Source organism: Megalops cyprinoides, chromosome 15 (genome assembly GCF_013368585.1).
Source record: "Megalops cyprinoides isolate fMegCyp1 chromosome 15, fMegCyp1.pri, whole genome shotgun sequence".
Lineage (NCBI taxonomy): Eukaryota > Metazoa > Chordata > Actinopteri > Elopiformes > Megalopidae > Megalops > Megalops cyprinoides.
Window position 1 is genome coordinate 88313 of NC_050597.1, and position 15470 is coordinate 103782.

The following is a 15470-nucleotide window of genomic DNA, read 5'->3' on the forward strand; positions in this document are numbered from 1 at the left end:
CCCCCCCACTCCCTGCACCCCACGGACAGTGCACTTCTCTAGCAGGGACCAAAAAATCCTGAAATCTGAGAAAAAAAGTTCTTTAGCTGAAGTTTTTGCCGCTTACATTCATAATTTGCACATAACTCTGACACTGGGCCAGTGACACTGTCGGGCAGCTGCAGCGTTGCTGTGGGTCTGTTACTCTCCAGAGCAGATCCACTGACTGGAGTGATGGAGCAGCCAGTCTGACACTGCAGCTGTACAAAGCTGCCAGACCAATCAATGCAATGTACAGAACAGAGCAATTTCCCCACATCAAACAAAATACACTCACACCCACAGCACTGCTAAGGTGAGTGTAATCCAGGTGTACCATCAGGATTGATCAGTCTTCATATCAGTGCTATTCCTTGCTGTTCATTGCATAGTTATTTAAGTGCAGTTAACTGATGTGCAGTGTGATTGTCTCACAGGCTTCAGGGATTATATGTGATGAAATGCAACTGAATGCAGCTACAGTGGCCTGATTGCTGCTGTTCCACTAAATACATGTGGAGCTGATGTCTGAGGAATATTCAGCGTTATTGTTTGAAATTGGAGGGGACATGCGTTCCATTTCAGTACATTTTTGTGTTCACAACTCACAGCATTGATTATGGTTTTTATACATAATACAGAATGTTTGTACATATATTTTTGAAAAATGCTCCAATATTTTTTGTCCTGTTCAACAGGCGACTGTCATACCTGCCCACTCCGAACTGCAGGTAACTGTAAGTGTAGTGGGCTGTACTGTATCTTGCACATGAAGATGTCCAGTTCTCCTTTTTTCAGTTCAATTTTTCATAAAGATTTTCTCTGCAGGATTGATACATGAGGTGCTCCACTGTTTGTTAGTGAAATTATGTTTTCAAGGTGATCGTGTGCGCCTTTTTATGAACACTTAGTTAAGCACATAACCTATTGTAAATTTTCAAGGAGAAAAACGCTACAGCTGATGACAAAAGATTTTACTACACTGTGCACTTACTATGATGCAATATGTAGTTTGGGCAGTGGAGGTTGGCTTCAAAAAACAGAGTTTGTGTAATTTTTGCACAAAGGATTTGGAAGAATAATAAAGACATGAAAGTTCAGAAAGACACCAGAGGTGTCAGTAGTTGAGGTTTATAGTATTTGGAATGTATTTGTTCCAAAGGTTTGGAGAAACAGTCATTGTTGCTGTGTAACATTTTTGTAATAATTAATTCAATGTTTTATAAGTGCTCTAAGGCTTTGTTTGGGTGCACGAGTTCACCTGAGCAACATCATTTTAACCGTGTCCATTATACATGAAACCAGCTGTGTTCAGTACACGTCCGCTTTGCAAGTATTTGTGCCTTTTATTTGGGGCTAAAATCTATTTAAACAGATTAATTGCTGTTAAGTTAAGCTTGAGCAAAAAAAGAAAACATAGCTTTGCTTTATTCAGAAGAAATTGTGATGTGCACATTGTGGGTATATTCATCATAATAAGTGTTACACTGGGACTGCTGTTACCATGCTGTTCCTCCAAAGCGAGATGTCAGTCATTAGTAGGTGATACACCCTGCTACTGCTTCCAAAGGCCCTGATCACTGCTCATCTGATCAGCATTCAGCCATCTGCACTGATGTGTGCTGGGAAGATAAAACTCAGAATGTTAATCCAGAGCATCTGGAGGCATTTTTCCGTGCACTCAGCAAAGCCTGGGCTTCACAGCGCAGGTCCTGCTGTCAGCTGTACAGTGATTTATGCGCATCTTTCATTACAATGTAAATAGTGTACAATCCAGCCCCTGTGACTCTGTGTGTCATTACTTGAACATGGTACAGCTAGGCTGACAGTCATTTGTCATGTTTCTGAAGGTTGAATGGCCTTGTAATTAGGTTTAAAACATGACAGTAGGGACAGTTACACTGTTTTTGTTTATGAACTACTTCTAGAAATGCTTTTGATACTAAGTGCTGTTTCCCAATCACATCACTGGCAAAAGAAAAAAAATGTTTTGTATTTTATGACCCACTGTATAAATAAAAATATTTTACTACCTACTTCATGGTGTTAATATTCAGCTGTGGTGATGCATTGACTGTAGACTTTAAGTCCCTGATCAGAAATGTGCTTCAGTTTATACTGATGTCTCACTGCGGTGAAAAACCCAGCCGAACTCAACTGACATTCCTGTTTGATTGAAAAGATGAATCACAGAAAGGAATTATATACTGTACACGCACAGGTGAAAACAGCATTTCCACACGTAGGAAGCATGGCTATTTTCCGCACCCTGTGTAACCCAGTGCGGCGTGCTGCCACCTGTGCAGGTGTTCATGGCGAGTCTGAGCAGCAGTGATGCATATCCCTGCACTGGGATCACAGCGGTTCTCAGGCCTCTCACTGCTTTCCATTTCTTCATTTGCATATACATTTACTTCTGATATTAAATATAATCAGCACCAGTCATTCCTGTTTCCTGCAACAGTGTTCATGAATGAAGAGCCCATGAAGTCTGTTGTGATGAATTTCTTTGCTAGTGTTTGACAGTTAAGAGTTACTAAAGCAGTTTTATCCTTCTTGGAATCGCTAGTTTAAACATAGCTGCAGGCCTTACTTTCTCCTACAGGGACACAACTCTTTACTAGTTTAAAAGCAAACAGTGAAAAGCTGGCTTCCACCCGAGCACTGTTAGTCTGACCAGAACACAAACTTCCATCGGCACCTCGGTCTCACAGAGCCTCGCGTAATCACACCGCAGGTGTCCATAGCAACAGAATCCACAGTACCACCCATTCAAGAAAGTTATATACCTCCAATACCTGCTATGCGAAAATTTGTTTGCATTTCAAAATGGCTCACATTCCTAATGGCATACAACTGAATTTTAACACCTGCAGCATCTGGAATATGTGACACCACACAGGTGAGATTATAGACATAAACCCAACAGGGATCTGATAACACCCAGACATAGTGATGGTATGTTGGCATCTCTCCAGATTTGGGGGTGTTTTATGTCATCAGACTTGTGTCAGGTCATTTCCTGTAAGATACCGTATGTCTTTGCCCTGGACAAGGCTGTTATTACACAACTTGCAAACTAATGTTTGGCTGTGAGTTTCTTTAGGACAGGTGCGGCAGTGGTCTGCAGTCTGTGTGAATTTCAGGCAGGCAGAAGTCTTCGGGTCTCCAGAGAGAGGAACAGAGAACAGCGTTCACCAGGATGGAACGGTGCGGAAACTGCTTCTGCTATGGAAGGCAAGTTACAAACACTTCCTTGGACAGGATAATATATTCATGTCATTGAGATTGTCATTATGAAAATGATGTTTCATTTCAGCATAAGCCAGCTTATGTTTACTGACACCAGCATCACATTAGTGCATTCTTCTCTTATTTTTCCTCCATCCGCTGAAAGGCAATAAGACTCATATGTAAAGAAGGCATTATCTAAAAGCATTTATTCTACAATACCAAAGGAACCCTGCAGATGGACCTCAACCATGAAAAACTATTCCATGGAATGTACCACAAGTATGATGCTAAAAAAAGATGAGTTTCATTAGAGAGAAGTTGAAATTCAGAAGAAGTAAACAGCACACTTTCCTATTTTGATGCATTGTGCATTCTTATCATCTCTGTTGTATACTTGTTCTAATAAATCTATTTTCTCATAATAATACATTAAAAAGCATGTTAGTCACATTTATCTTCAGCTAGTGCTAGGACACGGGCATCTTTAGGTTACCATCGTGTCTACAAAGTGTATAATGCAAAACCACACCTGCGCATGTCATTGGATATTTCTTTAAAATACACAATTTTCTTGAAACCACATGGATTAATTGAGCGACACATATTAGAGTTAGTTAATTAGTTTGTAAACTGACAGGCTCAGAGTGGCAGGAAAAGTATATGAATAAGCGGCGTTCAGTGGTCACTGCAGTCTGTTCAGGTTGATTAGTGCACCTCGGAACGGGGCTGGGCAGTCACCACACTTTGGGCTTCATCTTCTCCCTAAAGGACCGGGGCTTCTGGCGCGGGGCTGGCTGAGGGGGCCGCTCTGGTGGCTGGTTCTCAGCGTCCCGCTGGCTGAGGGGGGCAGGGTTTCGGCTCAGGCCGGAGTTCCTCTGCAGCTGCTGGATGATGGCAGAGAATTTGGCATCTAGAGAGGGCCGGCCTGTGCCCCTCCCTGGCCTCCTCCTGCCCTCAGTGCCCTGCTGCAGGGCGCTGCTGGGCGGGGCATACAGCTGTCTGTCAGGCAGAGGGGGCGGGGCATACAGCTGTCTGTCAGGAAGATGGGGCGGGGCATGTGGCTCTCTGTCAGGGGGAGGGGGCGGGGTATATGGCTGTCTGTCAGGGGGAGGGGGTGGGGCACGGCGCTTTTTGGTTGCACTGCTGCTGGGACCGGGCTGGTTGTTGCTTAGGTCAGGCAACAGCACACTCTTCTGCACCACCAGAGAGTGAGACCCCTCAAACAGAACAGCCCAATCAGGAGCCTTGGTCTCTTCCTCCTGACCAATGAGGAAACGGCCATCCGTTTCCTCAATCTTACTGTGGATGATGTCGGTGAGACTCTCAAACTTCCCAGGGGAGCCAATACCTGCAGAGTAAAGGATGTGATGTCACTTCTCTCAGCATGCCTGTCAGAGAGTTAGTGCATGAGCGCACCATTCCCGGCTGGTGTAAAACCAGTTCACAGCATCAGAAAGCAATCAAGAAAGCAGCTGGGTACATTACACTGACAGACCAACATTCATCATCTTCTTCTGTTGGATCATTGCTCATACTCCCATTGAATTCCACGCAGCCTGCAGCATCAGAACCAGGGGAAGACACAGGGTGCTAACATGTCACACACAGTGTATCAATCCACCCCACATTCAAACTCAAATGTAATGTTGGGAGTATGTGGAAGGCCACTCAGAGGAGCCACTTCTCTCCCAGAGTTTCACAGGTTCAGTGTGGCTCAGAGACCAAAACACACTCACTGAGATCATTGTAGACAGAGTCGGCGTGTCGGGTTTGGAACAGGGGGGGTTTCTTTGGGGACGTCACTTCAAGCTTCATCAGCTCACTGCAGCACTGCTGCCACTGCACTGAGGGAATAAAGAAAGAGTGAGTAAAACATGGCAGTCTCCTCTGTGGAAACATCTCTTCGGCTGAAACAAACACGGCATTCAGATGAGGGTTTTGGTGTTTACTGCTCCCAGCGCTGTGTAAAGTGTTCACCTGCATGCATCACAGGAAGGACTGGCAGTAACTGCAACATGTTTCATCTGAGAAAGACCGAATGCTGTCTGGGCTTCTTTAACACTGACGTGACTGCGCTCTGAATGGGCTTCTTTAACACTGACGTAACTGTGCTCTGAATGGGCTTCTTTAACACTGACGTAACTGCGCTCTGAATGCTGTCTGGGCTTCTTTAACACTGACGTAACTGCGCTCTGAATGCTGTCTGGGCTTCTTTAACACTGACGTAACTGCGCTCTGAATGGGCTTCTTTAACACTGACGTGACTGCGCTCTGAACTCTGACGCGCTGAACTTACGCTGGTCATAGAAGTGCTGCCAAAAGGCCTCCATCCAGTCCTCCAGCTGCTCTCTGCTCTCCGCTGTGAACACATGCGTCGCCCCCGCCCCTCCCTCCACAGGGTTGATGATCGTTACGCTGTTTGACCCCTTCCTGGGGTCTTTCTCCACCACTCGTATCCGTGTTTCCTGTCCAGAAAAGGTCAGATGAGTGTGTCCCGCTGAATCTTGGGAAATGTAGGCAGAAGATCCTGCTCATACCAGCTCATTCCTTCTTACAGTCATAGAGGTTACACAACATTTCCCCACCCCCCCAGAGAAATAAAGACCTTCTGTGCCCGATTCCCCAAAGGTAGTGCATTGTAATTGGAAACAAAACAATCATCATCAAAAAAAAAAAAAAAAAACCTAACCTGAGAAATATGATTCATTTTCTGATATTGGTACATACTGGTAGTCATCACACATAGTATATGGAAGCTAACAGGATTTAAGAATTACAAACAATTACAAAGTTATTACAAGAGCTTATTTATCAACATGTACATAGAGCTTTTATGTTTACTTTTATGTTTTCTCTTACACACATAATGTACATATTGCAATGCCTCATTTATCCAGCTCATACATGACTCTCACACACAAGCTTTTTGTCAGGAATGTAGTTGCTGCTTCCCAGGTTGGCCACCAGATGTCTTTCACCTGTGTTTATTAGTTATTGTTTACACCTGTGTTCCCTGATATGTAAGCCCCGCCCTTTGTTCGTGTTGCTGCTCAGTCTTTAGTTGCTATGCCTAGTGTGTGAACTCCTGCCGAAGCCTGTTTTGTGGCTCCTGATTCTCCAGTAAAGGTAACTTTTTTTTTGCGACCAAATCTCGTGTTTCAAGTCATCTGTGTTTGGGTTCCCTTTGGCTCTGCTCCTTGTCACATGTTTAGTGTTGGGACTGACAGACCATACATTGCCTGACTCTTGAGGACCTGAACATGCTTTGAACTTTAGCCTAAAACACCCCTATCCCCTAACCAGCCACATCATTAACACTTTGGATCTGAAACTTATATTAGTTATAATGGCACTAATGGGCCACATGCAACAAAACCATGTATTTATACAACAACTAAAGCAACTGAAAGATTTATGATGATGGTAACTGGATTATAACATGAGAGATGAGACTGAAATGAAATTAATGGGCCAAATTGATTCCACTGATTAAAAGTCACAGAAAGATTCAGAGAAGAAACTGCCTTCCTGCCTCCCCCAGTTCTGTTCACTTTTTCATCTGAGAATGGTGATCATGCTGCTTTCATTCCTCACAGCACCCAACATCTGCTCCCTGTGCTGACATCTTTCAGCCACAGGGAAACCCTGGCACACACCTGAAGGATGCAGAGGTAGGAACAAAGCTTCACACGCTGTCCACTGCGGGTGAGGTGGTGGAAATGTGCAGTCTTTCCACACACTGGGAGGCGAAGTGGCTGGAGTGGGTTAGGGTTAGGGTTAGGGCTAGGTTGGGAGGGGTTACGGCTAGGGTGGGAGGCGAAGTGGCTGGAGTGGGTTAGGGTTAGGGCTAGGTTGGGAGGGGTTACGGCTAGGGTGGGAGGCGAAGTGGCTGGAGTGGGTGTGCTACTCGCACCTTGTTTATGGGAATGACCACAGCAGCCTCCATCTTGGCGTGGATCTCCTCTGGAGAGAAGTAGCAGGAGAGGGTGCCAGCCCTGAGCACACAGTAGAACGTGCAGCTCCTCGGCACGCCCCCAACACTCTGCTACACACACACAGATTACCAGGGAAGAGCGGCAGCATCAGTCACATTCATAGTTTACACTCATCGATTATGTTTCAGGCATAAATGTATTTTCCATTCTTTACTGCTGCAACAGTCTGAAGCAGCGAATGACACTGATTATACTGGAATACATCAGGCAGGCTGGCCTCTGACGCTCAGCTGGGTCCCTGTGCAGGGGAAGGGAGTCATTCGCACAGAGAGAAAATCGCAAACACAATGGTGCTGTCACCCGTGCTGTGCTGTGCTGGCGCTGTGCTGGCGCTGTGCTGTGCTGACGCTGTGCTGGTGCTGTGCTGTGCTGTGCTGTGCTGGCGCTGTGCTGCGCTGACGCTGTGCTGGTGCTGTGCTGCGCTGCGCTGTGCTGCGCTGTGCTGGCGCTGTGCTGCGCTGTGCTGTCGTCTGCCTGGCGCTGTGCTGTGCTGGCGCTGTGCTGACGCTGTGCTGTCACCCGTGCTGTGCTGTGCTGTCGTCTGCCTGGCGCTGTGCTGTGCTGGCGCTGTGCTGTCGTCTGCCTGGCGCTGTGCTGTGCTGGCGCTGTGCTGACGCTGTGCTGTCACCCGTGCTGTGCTGTGCTGTCGTCTGCCTGGCGCTGTGCTGTGCTGGAGCTGTGCTGGCGCTGTGCTGGCAGTGTGCTGTGCTGTGCTGTGCTGCGCTGGCAGTGTGCTGTGCTGTGCTGCGCTGTGTTGTGCTGACGCTGTGCTGTGCTGACGCTACGCTGTGCTGTGCTGCGCTGTGCTGACGCTGTGCTGTGCTGACGCTGTGCTGTGCTGACGCTGCGCTGTGCTGGCAGTGTGCTGTCGCCTGTGTTGCAGTGCAGGTTACCTGCTGGTTCAGGAAGCCACTCATCACATCCTGAGTCATGCAGTCTGGCTGAGCCACCAAGCGACAGCAGAGGTTCCCATACAGGGGCAGCCAAGAGGAGCTCTCCGCTAGAAACACGCACGCACACACACACACACATTTAAACACACCTCACACTGTACACTTTATACAGGAATCAAATGCAGAAATATACCCTAATTATCAGCATTTTCATACACCATCTCTGTCCAGAACCCAGTTTGTCTTGGGTGGTACCTGTTTACTTAGTGTTAAACAGGGCTTGTGTATTAAATATATCTGCAGATAGTAAATGAGTTAAAATGGTCTAAATGCACAGGGACAGAAGCAGCCTCACCGTTCTGTATGACTGACAGCGAATGGGACAGAAAGCTCCCCTCAGCCTGAGGCAGGCCCAGTGCTGTGTACGCCAGCAGGCTGAACTTCGATGCCCTGCAATGTGAACAAACATTAGCCCACACACTGAGCTGTGGAGAGACTGACTAACTGACTAGAGCCGCTGTAAGCACTGAGCTTAGGGCTGCAACAATAACCGCATCACCGTCATACCGCGGTATTAGGAGGTGTACCGCGGTGTTGAGCCCGTCACCACCATTACCGTCATAACAGCTTTTTTTCCCCTACCTGAGAGTGCTGCCATCCTCATGTAGCTTTTGGCTTGGTCTGTGGCCTTGTCTACACGTATCCAGATATTTTCGAAAATTCACTTTTTTCAATCAGTTTTGAAAAGGATCACGTCCACAGTACTCATGTTTTTTTTAAATCTCTCCGCACGAGAACGAGAAAACAATTCTAAAACACCCAGACCTCTGCACTGAGCATACAAATAACATTTAGCAAGCGCATCACGTCATTGTAACCTTCTGGTCAACTGACCAATCAAATCAATCGAAAGGACTGACACTGAGGAGAAGCGGTTTGCGAGTCTGGTGTTGAAAACTAGTGAGCAACTGCAGCTGTCAACAAAGAATGTTATGGAGGAAAACATTCAGTGTATGATAACCGCTGTCTATACCCATGTTTATTAATTATAATGCATAACAAAACTAAAAAAAAAATGCTTTTAAATGTGTGTAATAAGTTTTTCTTTAGTTTTAAGTTAATCAACCAAATATTTAGCATTTTTATATGATGTTTGAAATGTACACCATGAATAAATTAGTACAATTAGCCTAGGCGATGGCCTAGAACTCAGTTGATGGATTTTTGTCTTTTCAAAGGGATGAAACAGTAGAAACGATGTTTGTGCACCAAATGATTGTATGACTGTTTAGGTTAGGCATATTTGTTGTTTAATACAGATATTTTCTGCTTCTGCTACATGGCTACATTTGAAACTGCCAGCAGCTGCTGAGCATAAGGAGTTTAAGGAATTAAAAACTGTGAGTAATTGATATAGCCTATTTTAAAATAGACCCCAATTCCGCAAACCACATGGTGGCATTCTTCGAATACCGCAGTAAGGAAATTTCTATACCGCTGCAGCCCTAACTGAGCTGATCACATGCAAAGCGCAACCAAAGTCCTCTGGGAACACATTATTTTCTCATGCCTGTTTCTTCAGAATCACAGCTCTGACATCACATGAGGGTGAGGAGAGGAGGGCTCTTACGGGGGTACTGGGTTTGACAGCATGAAAGCCTCAGGGTCGCCAGCTTCCAGCAGGGGGCAGAGTTTTTTCCCGGAAGCCTTGCCCAGCGAGGTCCGCAGCCTCTTTGCCAGCTTCTTTGGAGTGTTGGCCAAGGACGTCTCCTCCTCCACAGCACAGCTGTAAAGCTCCAGTGTCAGCTCAAACCCAGGGCCGGCCTCAGTACTGCAGGGGAAAGGTGTGAATCTCAGTGATGGCTGCACCCTCACGGCGTCAGTGCCTGCATCAGAGCTCAGAACCACAGGACCAGGCCAATGTCCAATGTTTCCATTAACGACAAAAGTACATCATCTCCTGCTGGAGCACAGCGGAGCTTAACATTCCTCAGACTGGACCAACGTTTGATTTTTAAATTTCCAAAGATCAAAATAAGTTATTCAACAGATTACACTTTCCCACCCTCCTTTGGGACAATGCTGAACAGAAACAGGTCAGTCTAAACACAGCTTCACTGAAGAGCTGAGTTTTTAATCATTGCCCTTGAGGAGGGTAGTACATGTTTTATACTCAGACAGATTCCATTGTTCCTGGTCTCTCTTCAATGTGACTAAGCCTACTGGTGCAGCCTGTGTGCTCCACTCTCTCTTTTTATACACAGTCAGTGCACGCTCAATACTTACAATATTGTTGAGCCCTCAAAACAAATGTCTGTTGCAGATCTATCCACAACCACCATCTCTGTGTCAAAAACCTCTGCTCCAATTTTCATCAGGCAAAACACTGCAACTCTTCGAGAGCCTAAAAACCAAGTTCACAAAAGAAATTTTAAAAAGTTACATTCATTACTGCTAACATAAAGGCAGAAACTAAGCAAACAGAAAGTACACAGGACCAGTTTTCTCAGAAGCCTCATTAATGATTAAGAGCAGAGCATAGAATTAAAAAATGGAACGAGCTAAAGACTGTACCAGAAGCAGAAACTAGCCCACCACTACTGCCGCGCACATACAGTAATTACTGCACGGCTGGGGCATGCTTCCAGCTCCATCTGGCCATTCGTCTAATTCACAGAGTAAAGATGCTTTTTATTAAAGCTTCACACAAACTTTAAAAAAAGAAAACTTACTTCCTTTGTTGTTGAAGTGGTCAGAATCTTTCCACATTAATGGAATGCGAAGGCCTGCAGAATAAATCATAAGAATTTCTCTAAGCCAGTTAAATGGTCACATGCTACATGTCACGTTATGCTTTTTACACGTTTTGCAAATGCAAAAGCAAAGATTGGTCTGTATGTCAGTATATTTATGTTTATTCTGTCTCTGGAGGTCATGCTGGTAATGTAATGTGCTTTAATTTGCTCTGGTTTCTGCCTGAGGAAAATCTGCATCTATATGCTTTAAATACAGAGCAGACACAGCTGCTGAACCTCATCTTTTTTCTACTTATTTACGTATTTTTGGTATTTATAAGTTCTGTTTCAGGAAAAATACTTTTCCCCTCCTGACATACAAAATGGATTTCATCAAAGTCCACAAAACACAGATTTTACCTGATAAAGCAACTTTTCCCTTACAGGCCACACGCTCCCTACAGCCATCATCTGATGACCTGTGAAACACAGTAAGAGCTCTGCAGTGTTGCTCAAATTACCAACATTGTCAATACAAACGTCTATAAAAACTCTAAAAACTCTACTTCCAGTCAAAGCAGAATGCCATTTTCCATGGCTGTCAATGGTGTTTTAAGGATAAAGTCAAGACTTGAGAATTATTTTTATCTTACCCAGACAAAATGACATATCTGGCTACCTTATATTAGACCTGCTGAAGGAAATGTAAAAATATGTAGAAAGGAATGTAATATCTGTTCAGACACACTTGTCCAAGCCTGTGTAACAACTGGACAACTTTTTCAAATAGAAAATCTTTGTATTTATATAATTTTCCTAATGGTCATAAATCCTTATTTTTATTTTGACAAAAATGTTACATTTCAGAATTCTAACAGGCTGTGTTAGTGATACCAAGGCACTGATGTTGCTGGAGATGAGTAAATAAAATGAAACTATTGGGATGGGGTGGGCTTGCTGTAAATGATAAAAAAATAACAGTCCTCGTTTAAAGAGTTGAGCCAGTTTCTATGACTTTTCAAGCCAGTGGAATATTATAACTCACTTTCCAGGATAAAATTCAGACTCTGCAAGGCATGCTCATTAATAAAATGGTTTGCTAATGGTTAATTTGGGCTATAAGAAAGACAGCTAAATCATAAAACCTTCCAAGAGCAAATGCCTTGCTATACTTAAAGGAAAAAGAGCAACAATATTTAATGTCCAATGACTTTATTCCTCAGAACCCTGGGAATAACCAAATTCCACAATACACACAAGGCTTACAGGTTTTCAACAGACACATCCCCACTGTGAGGCTCTGTCAAAATAGGGGGGACCCTCCTTCCCCTCCTCACTGAGGCCCCCCTGTCGTCCTGGTTCTGCTTCCTCACCTCCTCACTGAGGCCCCCCCTGGCGTCCTGACCCTTCTTCCTCACCTCCTCACTGAAGCCCCCCTGGTGTCCTGACCCTCCTTCCTCACCTCCTCACTGAGGCCCCCCAGGCATCCTGACCCTTCTTCCTCACCTCCTCCCCGAAGCCCCCCTGGCGTCCTGACCCTCCTTCCTCACCTCCTCACTGAAGCCCCCCCGGCATCCTGACCCTCCTTCCTCACCTCCTCACTGAAGCCCCCCCGGCATCCTGACCCTCCTTCCTCACCTCCTCCCTGAAGCCCCCCCGGCATCCTGACCCTCCTTCCTCACCTCCTCCCTGAAGCCCCTCTGGCATCCTGACCCTCCTTCCTCTTCTGCAGCTCGCTCATGTACACCTTGATGCGAGTGTTACAGGTCAGGAGGCTTTTAGAAGCGTTGAGGATCTGCTCTCTCTTAGTGCTGGCCACCAGAAGCTTGTATGCACCCTCTCGCATGCGGATTTCAAAGTCTATCTTCTCCTGGATATTGCTGTCCTGCAGGAAAAATCAACAAAACAGGAAAACAGAAACATCTCCAGTTCTGAGCACCAGCCACAGATGGCAACATGATCTAGATGATGGGTGAAACACCGCGAGGCCCGTGGACAGGGTCCACTTGTCATACTCATCAGTCATGGACACTGTCTACCTCACAGCCTCAATACCAAAGCAAAGGCAGGTCTTACAGCTGAGGCCACTTCAAGGAGGGACGAAACTGGCCCTACAGTGGCATGCGTGAGAATGGTATGCTACACATGTATGTATTGTATGAATGGTATGCTACACATGTATGTATTGTATGAACGCTATACTACACATGTATGTATTGTATGAATGGTATGCTACACATGTATGTATTGTATGAATGCTATACTACACACGCTACATATTATTTGAAAATGTACATAATTTACAGTTCACTGGGGATGGGTGAGGGATATATGACAAGACACGCACACGCACAAATCTAAGCCGTGTATCTAACATTCATCTAGTGACCAGTGTTAACAGGGCAATGATGATGCTTATAATGTCCAATCACTTCATCTTTCAGTTTAAGATTCACCAGTATTCTGCCGTCTGTGCGGCACAAAACAGAATTCAGCATTTCTTCCTTGCCTCAGTAAACTGTTAAAAAATGCATGCTACTGCTGCATCTTGGAAAAAAAGGATTGTCGTTCCCTGCAATCCAAGGCAATTTCCCTAATTTCCGAATAACCATCATCATCCACCTTTAACACATTGTGTCTACCTGCAGTTTCTTGGAAATTTGTCGTATGTACAACAAATTCATGTCCTCTACAATCTGAAGTGTGTCATTGAGACTTGTACACCGTTTCATGCACTTTGCCTGCAAGAACATTTTGATTAGTTAGTGCGCAACTATATATATAAGAATATATAATCAAGTCCAGACTATACATGTTTGTTTTTTATGATCACGGTTCACGGCATTTTCCTCAAGGACGACATTTGCAACTCACATAACAACATCTCATTTACCATTAAAGTCAAATGGAAAATAATATATTCAACGTGTGACTAAAAGGCATATAGCAACAAATAGGCATACCAGCTGTTGTGGAGAAAAGAGAACAAACTGAGACAAAATCGATGCATAAACAGACATGATTATACATGTAGCCTATTATAAAAAAGAGACGCCTTTCAATTTTAGTTTCAACCAAAGGCAATTATTTGCAAATGTAGACTTCGTTTTGATTTTATTTCATAAGAAATATCCCGATTGTTCCGAGCGCGTTTTCTAGTTAACATTACCTTTCTGACTGCACATCAACATACCCAACAAACTGAACAAGAATAAGAAACCAACTTCAGCCAAATAACAAACTGAGGCTACCTCGTTATGCAGAAATACAGTGCTCTGTCGGATTTTCTTTCTTTTGATCTCCATGCCGAGCGCAGAACAGGCCGATACGGTCGCCCTCGTCCTTTCATTCCTCTGAAAGGTTTGAATATCCCGCGTATGCTGCATGGTCGCCATTCGCTGCAGCTCCGGCTGAGGTCCCCTCTCCTCTCGGTACAACGAGTCTCCTCATGGAGTCTACCATGTCTCAAATTTGAATTTTACCAGATATCGCAAAACATTTTCGAAAATACTACTAATTTTAACAGAGATCTGTTCATTACTATAATATAGTAATTAGCAAATTTGACTTTTATATGGAGAAAACTCGTCTTTTACCCTTGGTTTAATGAAACGTGTCTTGATTCACACCCCCGTCTCCTGAAGACTGGTTTGGCCCAAACGTCTGTCCCGTCTGGCGCAGGGAGCGCTAATACGCTGGAGGGTGGAGATTTTTCATAAATCACGTCATACTGTGAATGAATTATAAAATAAACATTATCCAGCTCCTGTTTATTTACAGTAGTATTATGTATTATCGTAGATTGTGACAAGTCAGGGTTTCTGAAATTTCACACACAGCTATGGAGTGCATGGATTTGTGTGCGTTTCTGTTGCTGTGATGGGCGTGCAATCACTCCCTCCAGAATGATTTCTGCTTAGAACCCAGGTTTTACTCCTGCAGAAGCCTGTTCAGGTTTTTGGTGGTATACATAACTTGGGGAAGTCCACGCAGGTGATTGCTTCCCCTTGCTGCCTGCCCCGGTGCAAGGGGAGCTAGCTAGCCAGCTACCTAGCTAACGCCCGCTAAGGTAGACCAAGGGCGCTAGCTAGCCACCTGCCTGACGCTAGCGAAAGTAGGCCAGGGGACTCGCTATCCACCTGCTAGAGAAAGCATGAAACTGCACACCTAGCTAATGTTAGCAAAGGCAGATCAGCTGTACCCACTGAGTAGCTCTATGATGTTCTGTGCGCCCAGGTAAAAATCCAAGTATGCTATACAGACTGTGAAACTGCTAGCTTTAGGAAAATGTGGAATACATTTATGCATTTTTATTTCAGCAGCGTACAATTCAGAATTGCTATAAAAATCAAGCTAGCAAGCTAGCAGTCTACCGCTTTACCCAGCGCTATTCAGAAAGCTCGCAGTGTTTGTTTTTGGCTGTGAAATGATAAATTTAGCATGTATTGAGAGTTTTTGTAAACATGTAGGCCTATGTATGTAGAATATAATTTTCTACGCATGTTTGATAAACCAAACCGCAAAGGATGTAACGTTAGCCTAGCTTGCTAGTTATATTGTGCAGTAAACGGACCCGTCACATTTGGTTTTTAAGG

General features: G+C 44.8%; 1 protein-coding gene across 1 annotated transcript; it reads right to left on the bottom strand.

The window, feature by feature from the left end:
* Positions 1-3735: 3735 nt before the first annotated feature.
* On the bottom strand, positions 3736-14378 carry rtkn2a (rhotekin 2a). The gene is made up of 12 exons (XM_036546152.1): positions 14127-14378; positions 12558-12760; positions 11296-11354; positions 10873-10926; positions 10427-10544; positions 9771-9971; positions 8496-8590; positions 8141-8247; positions 7166-7297; positions 5549-5717; positions 4989-5096; positions 3736-4600 (listed from the first exon to the last, which is right to left on the bottom strand). The coding sequence occupies exons 1-12, from the start codon at positions 14268-14270 to the stop codon at positions 3987-3989; spliced, it is 2004 nt and encodes a 667-aa protein (XP_036402045.1). The 5' UTR covers positions 14271-14378; the 3' UTR covers positions 3736-3986.
* Between the last annotated feature and the right edge of the window lie 1092 nt (positions 14379-15470).

What these genes read in the sequence shown, in the direction of transcription:
- rtkn2a (XM_036546152.1), bottom strand. Translation starts at nt 14,270, where the DNA reads ATGGCGACCATGCAGCATACGCGGGATATTCAAACCTTTCAGAGGAAT. An exon ending in GGGAAAAGTTGCTTTATCAG is followed by an intron (nt 10,927 to 11,295) that starts GTAAAATCTGTG and finishes TTTATTCTGCAG; the next exon opens with GCCTTCGCATTCCATTAATG. An exon ending in GCTGTCAGTCATACAGAACG is followed by an intron (nt 8,248 to 8,495) that starts GTGAGGCTGCTT and finishes GCGTGTTTCTAG; the next exon opens with CGGAGAGCTCCTCTTGGCTG.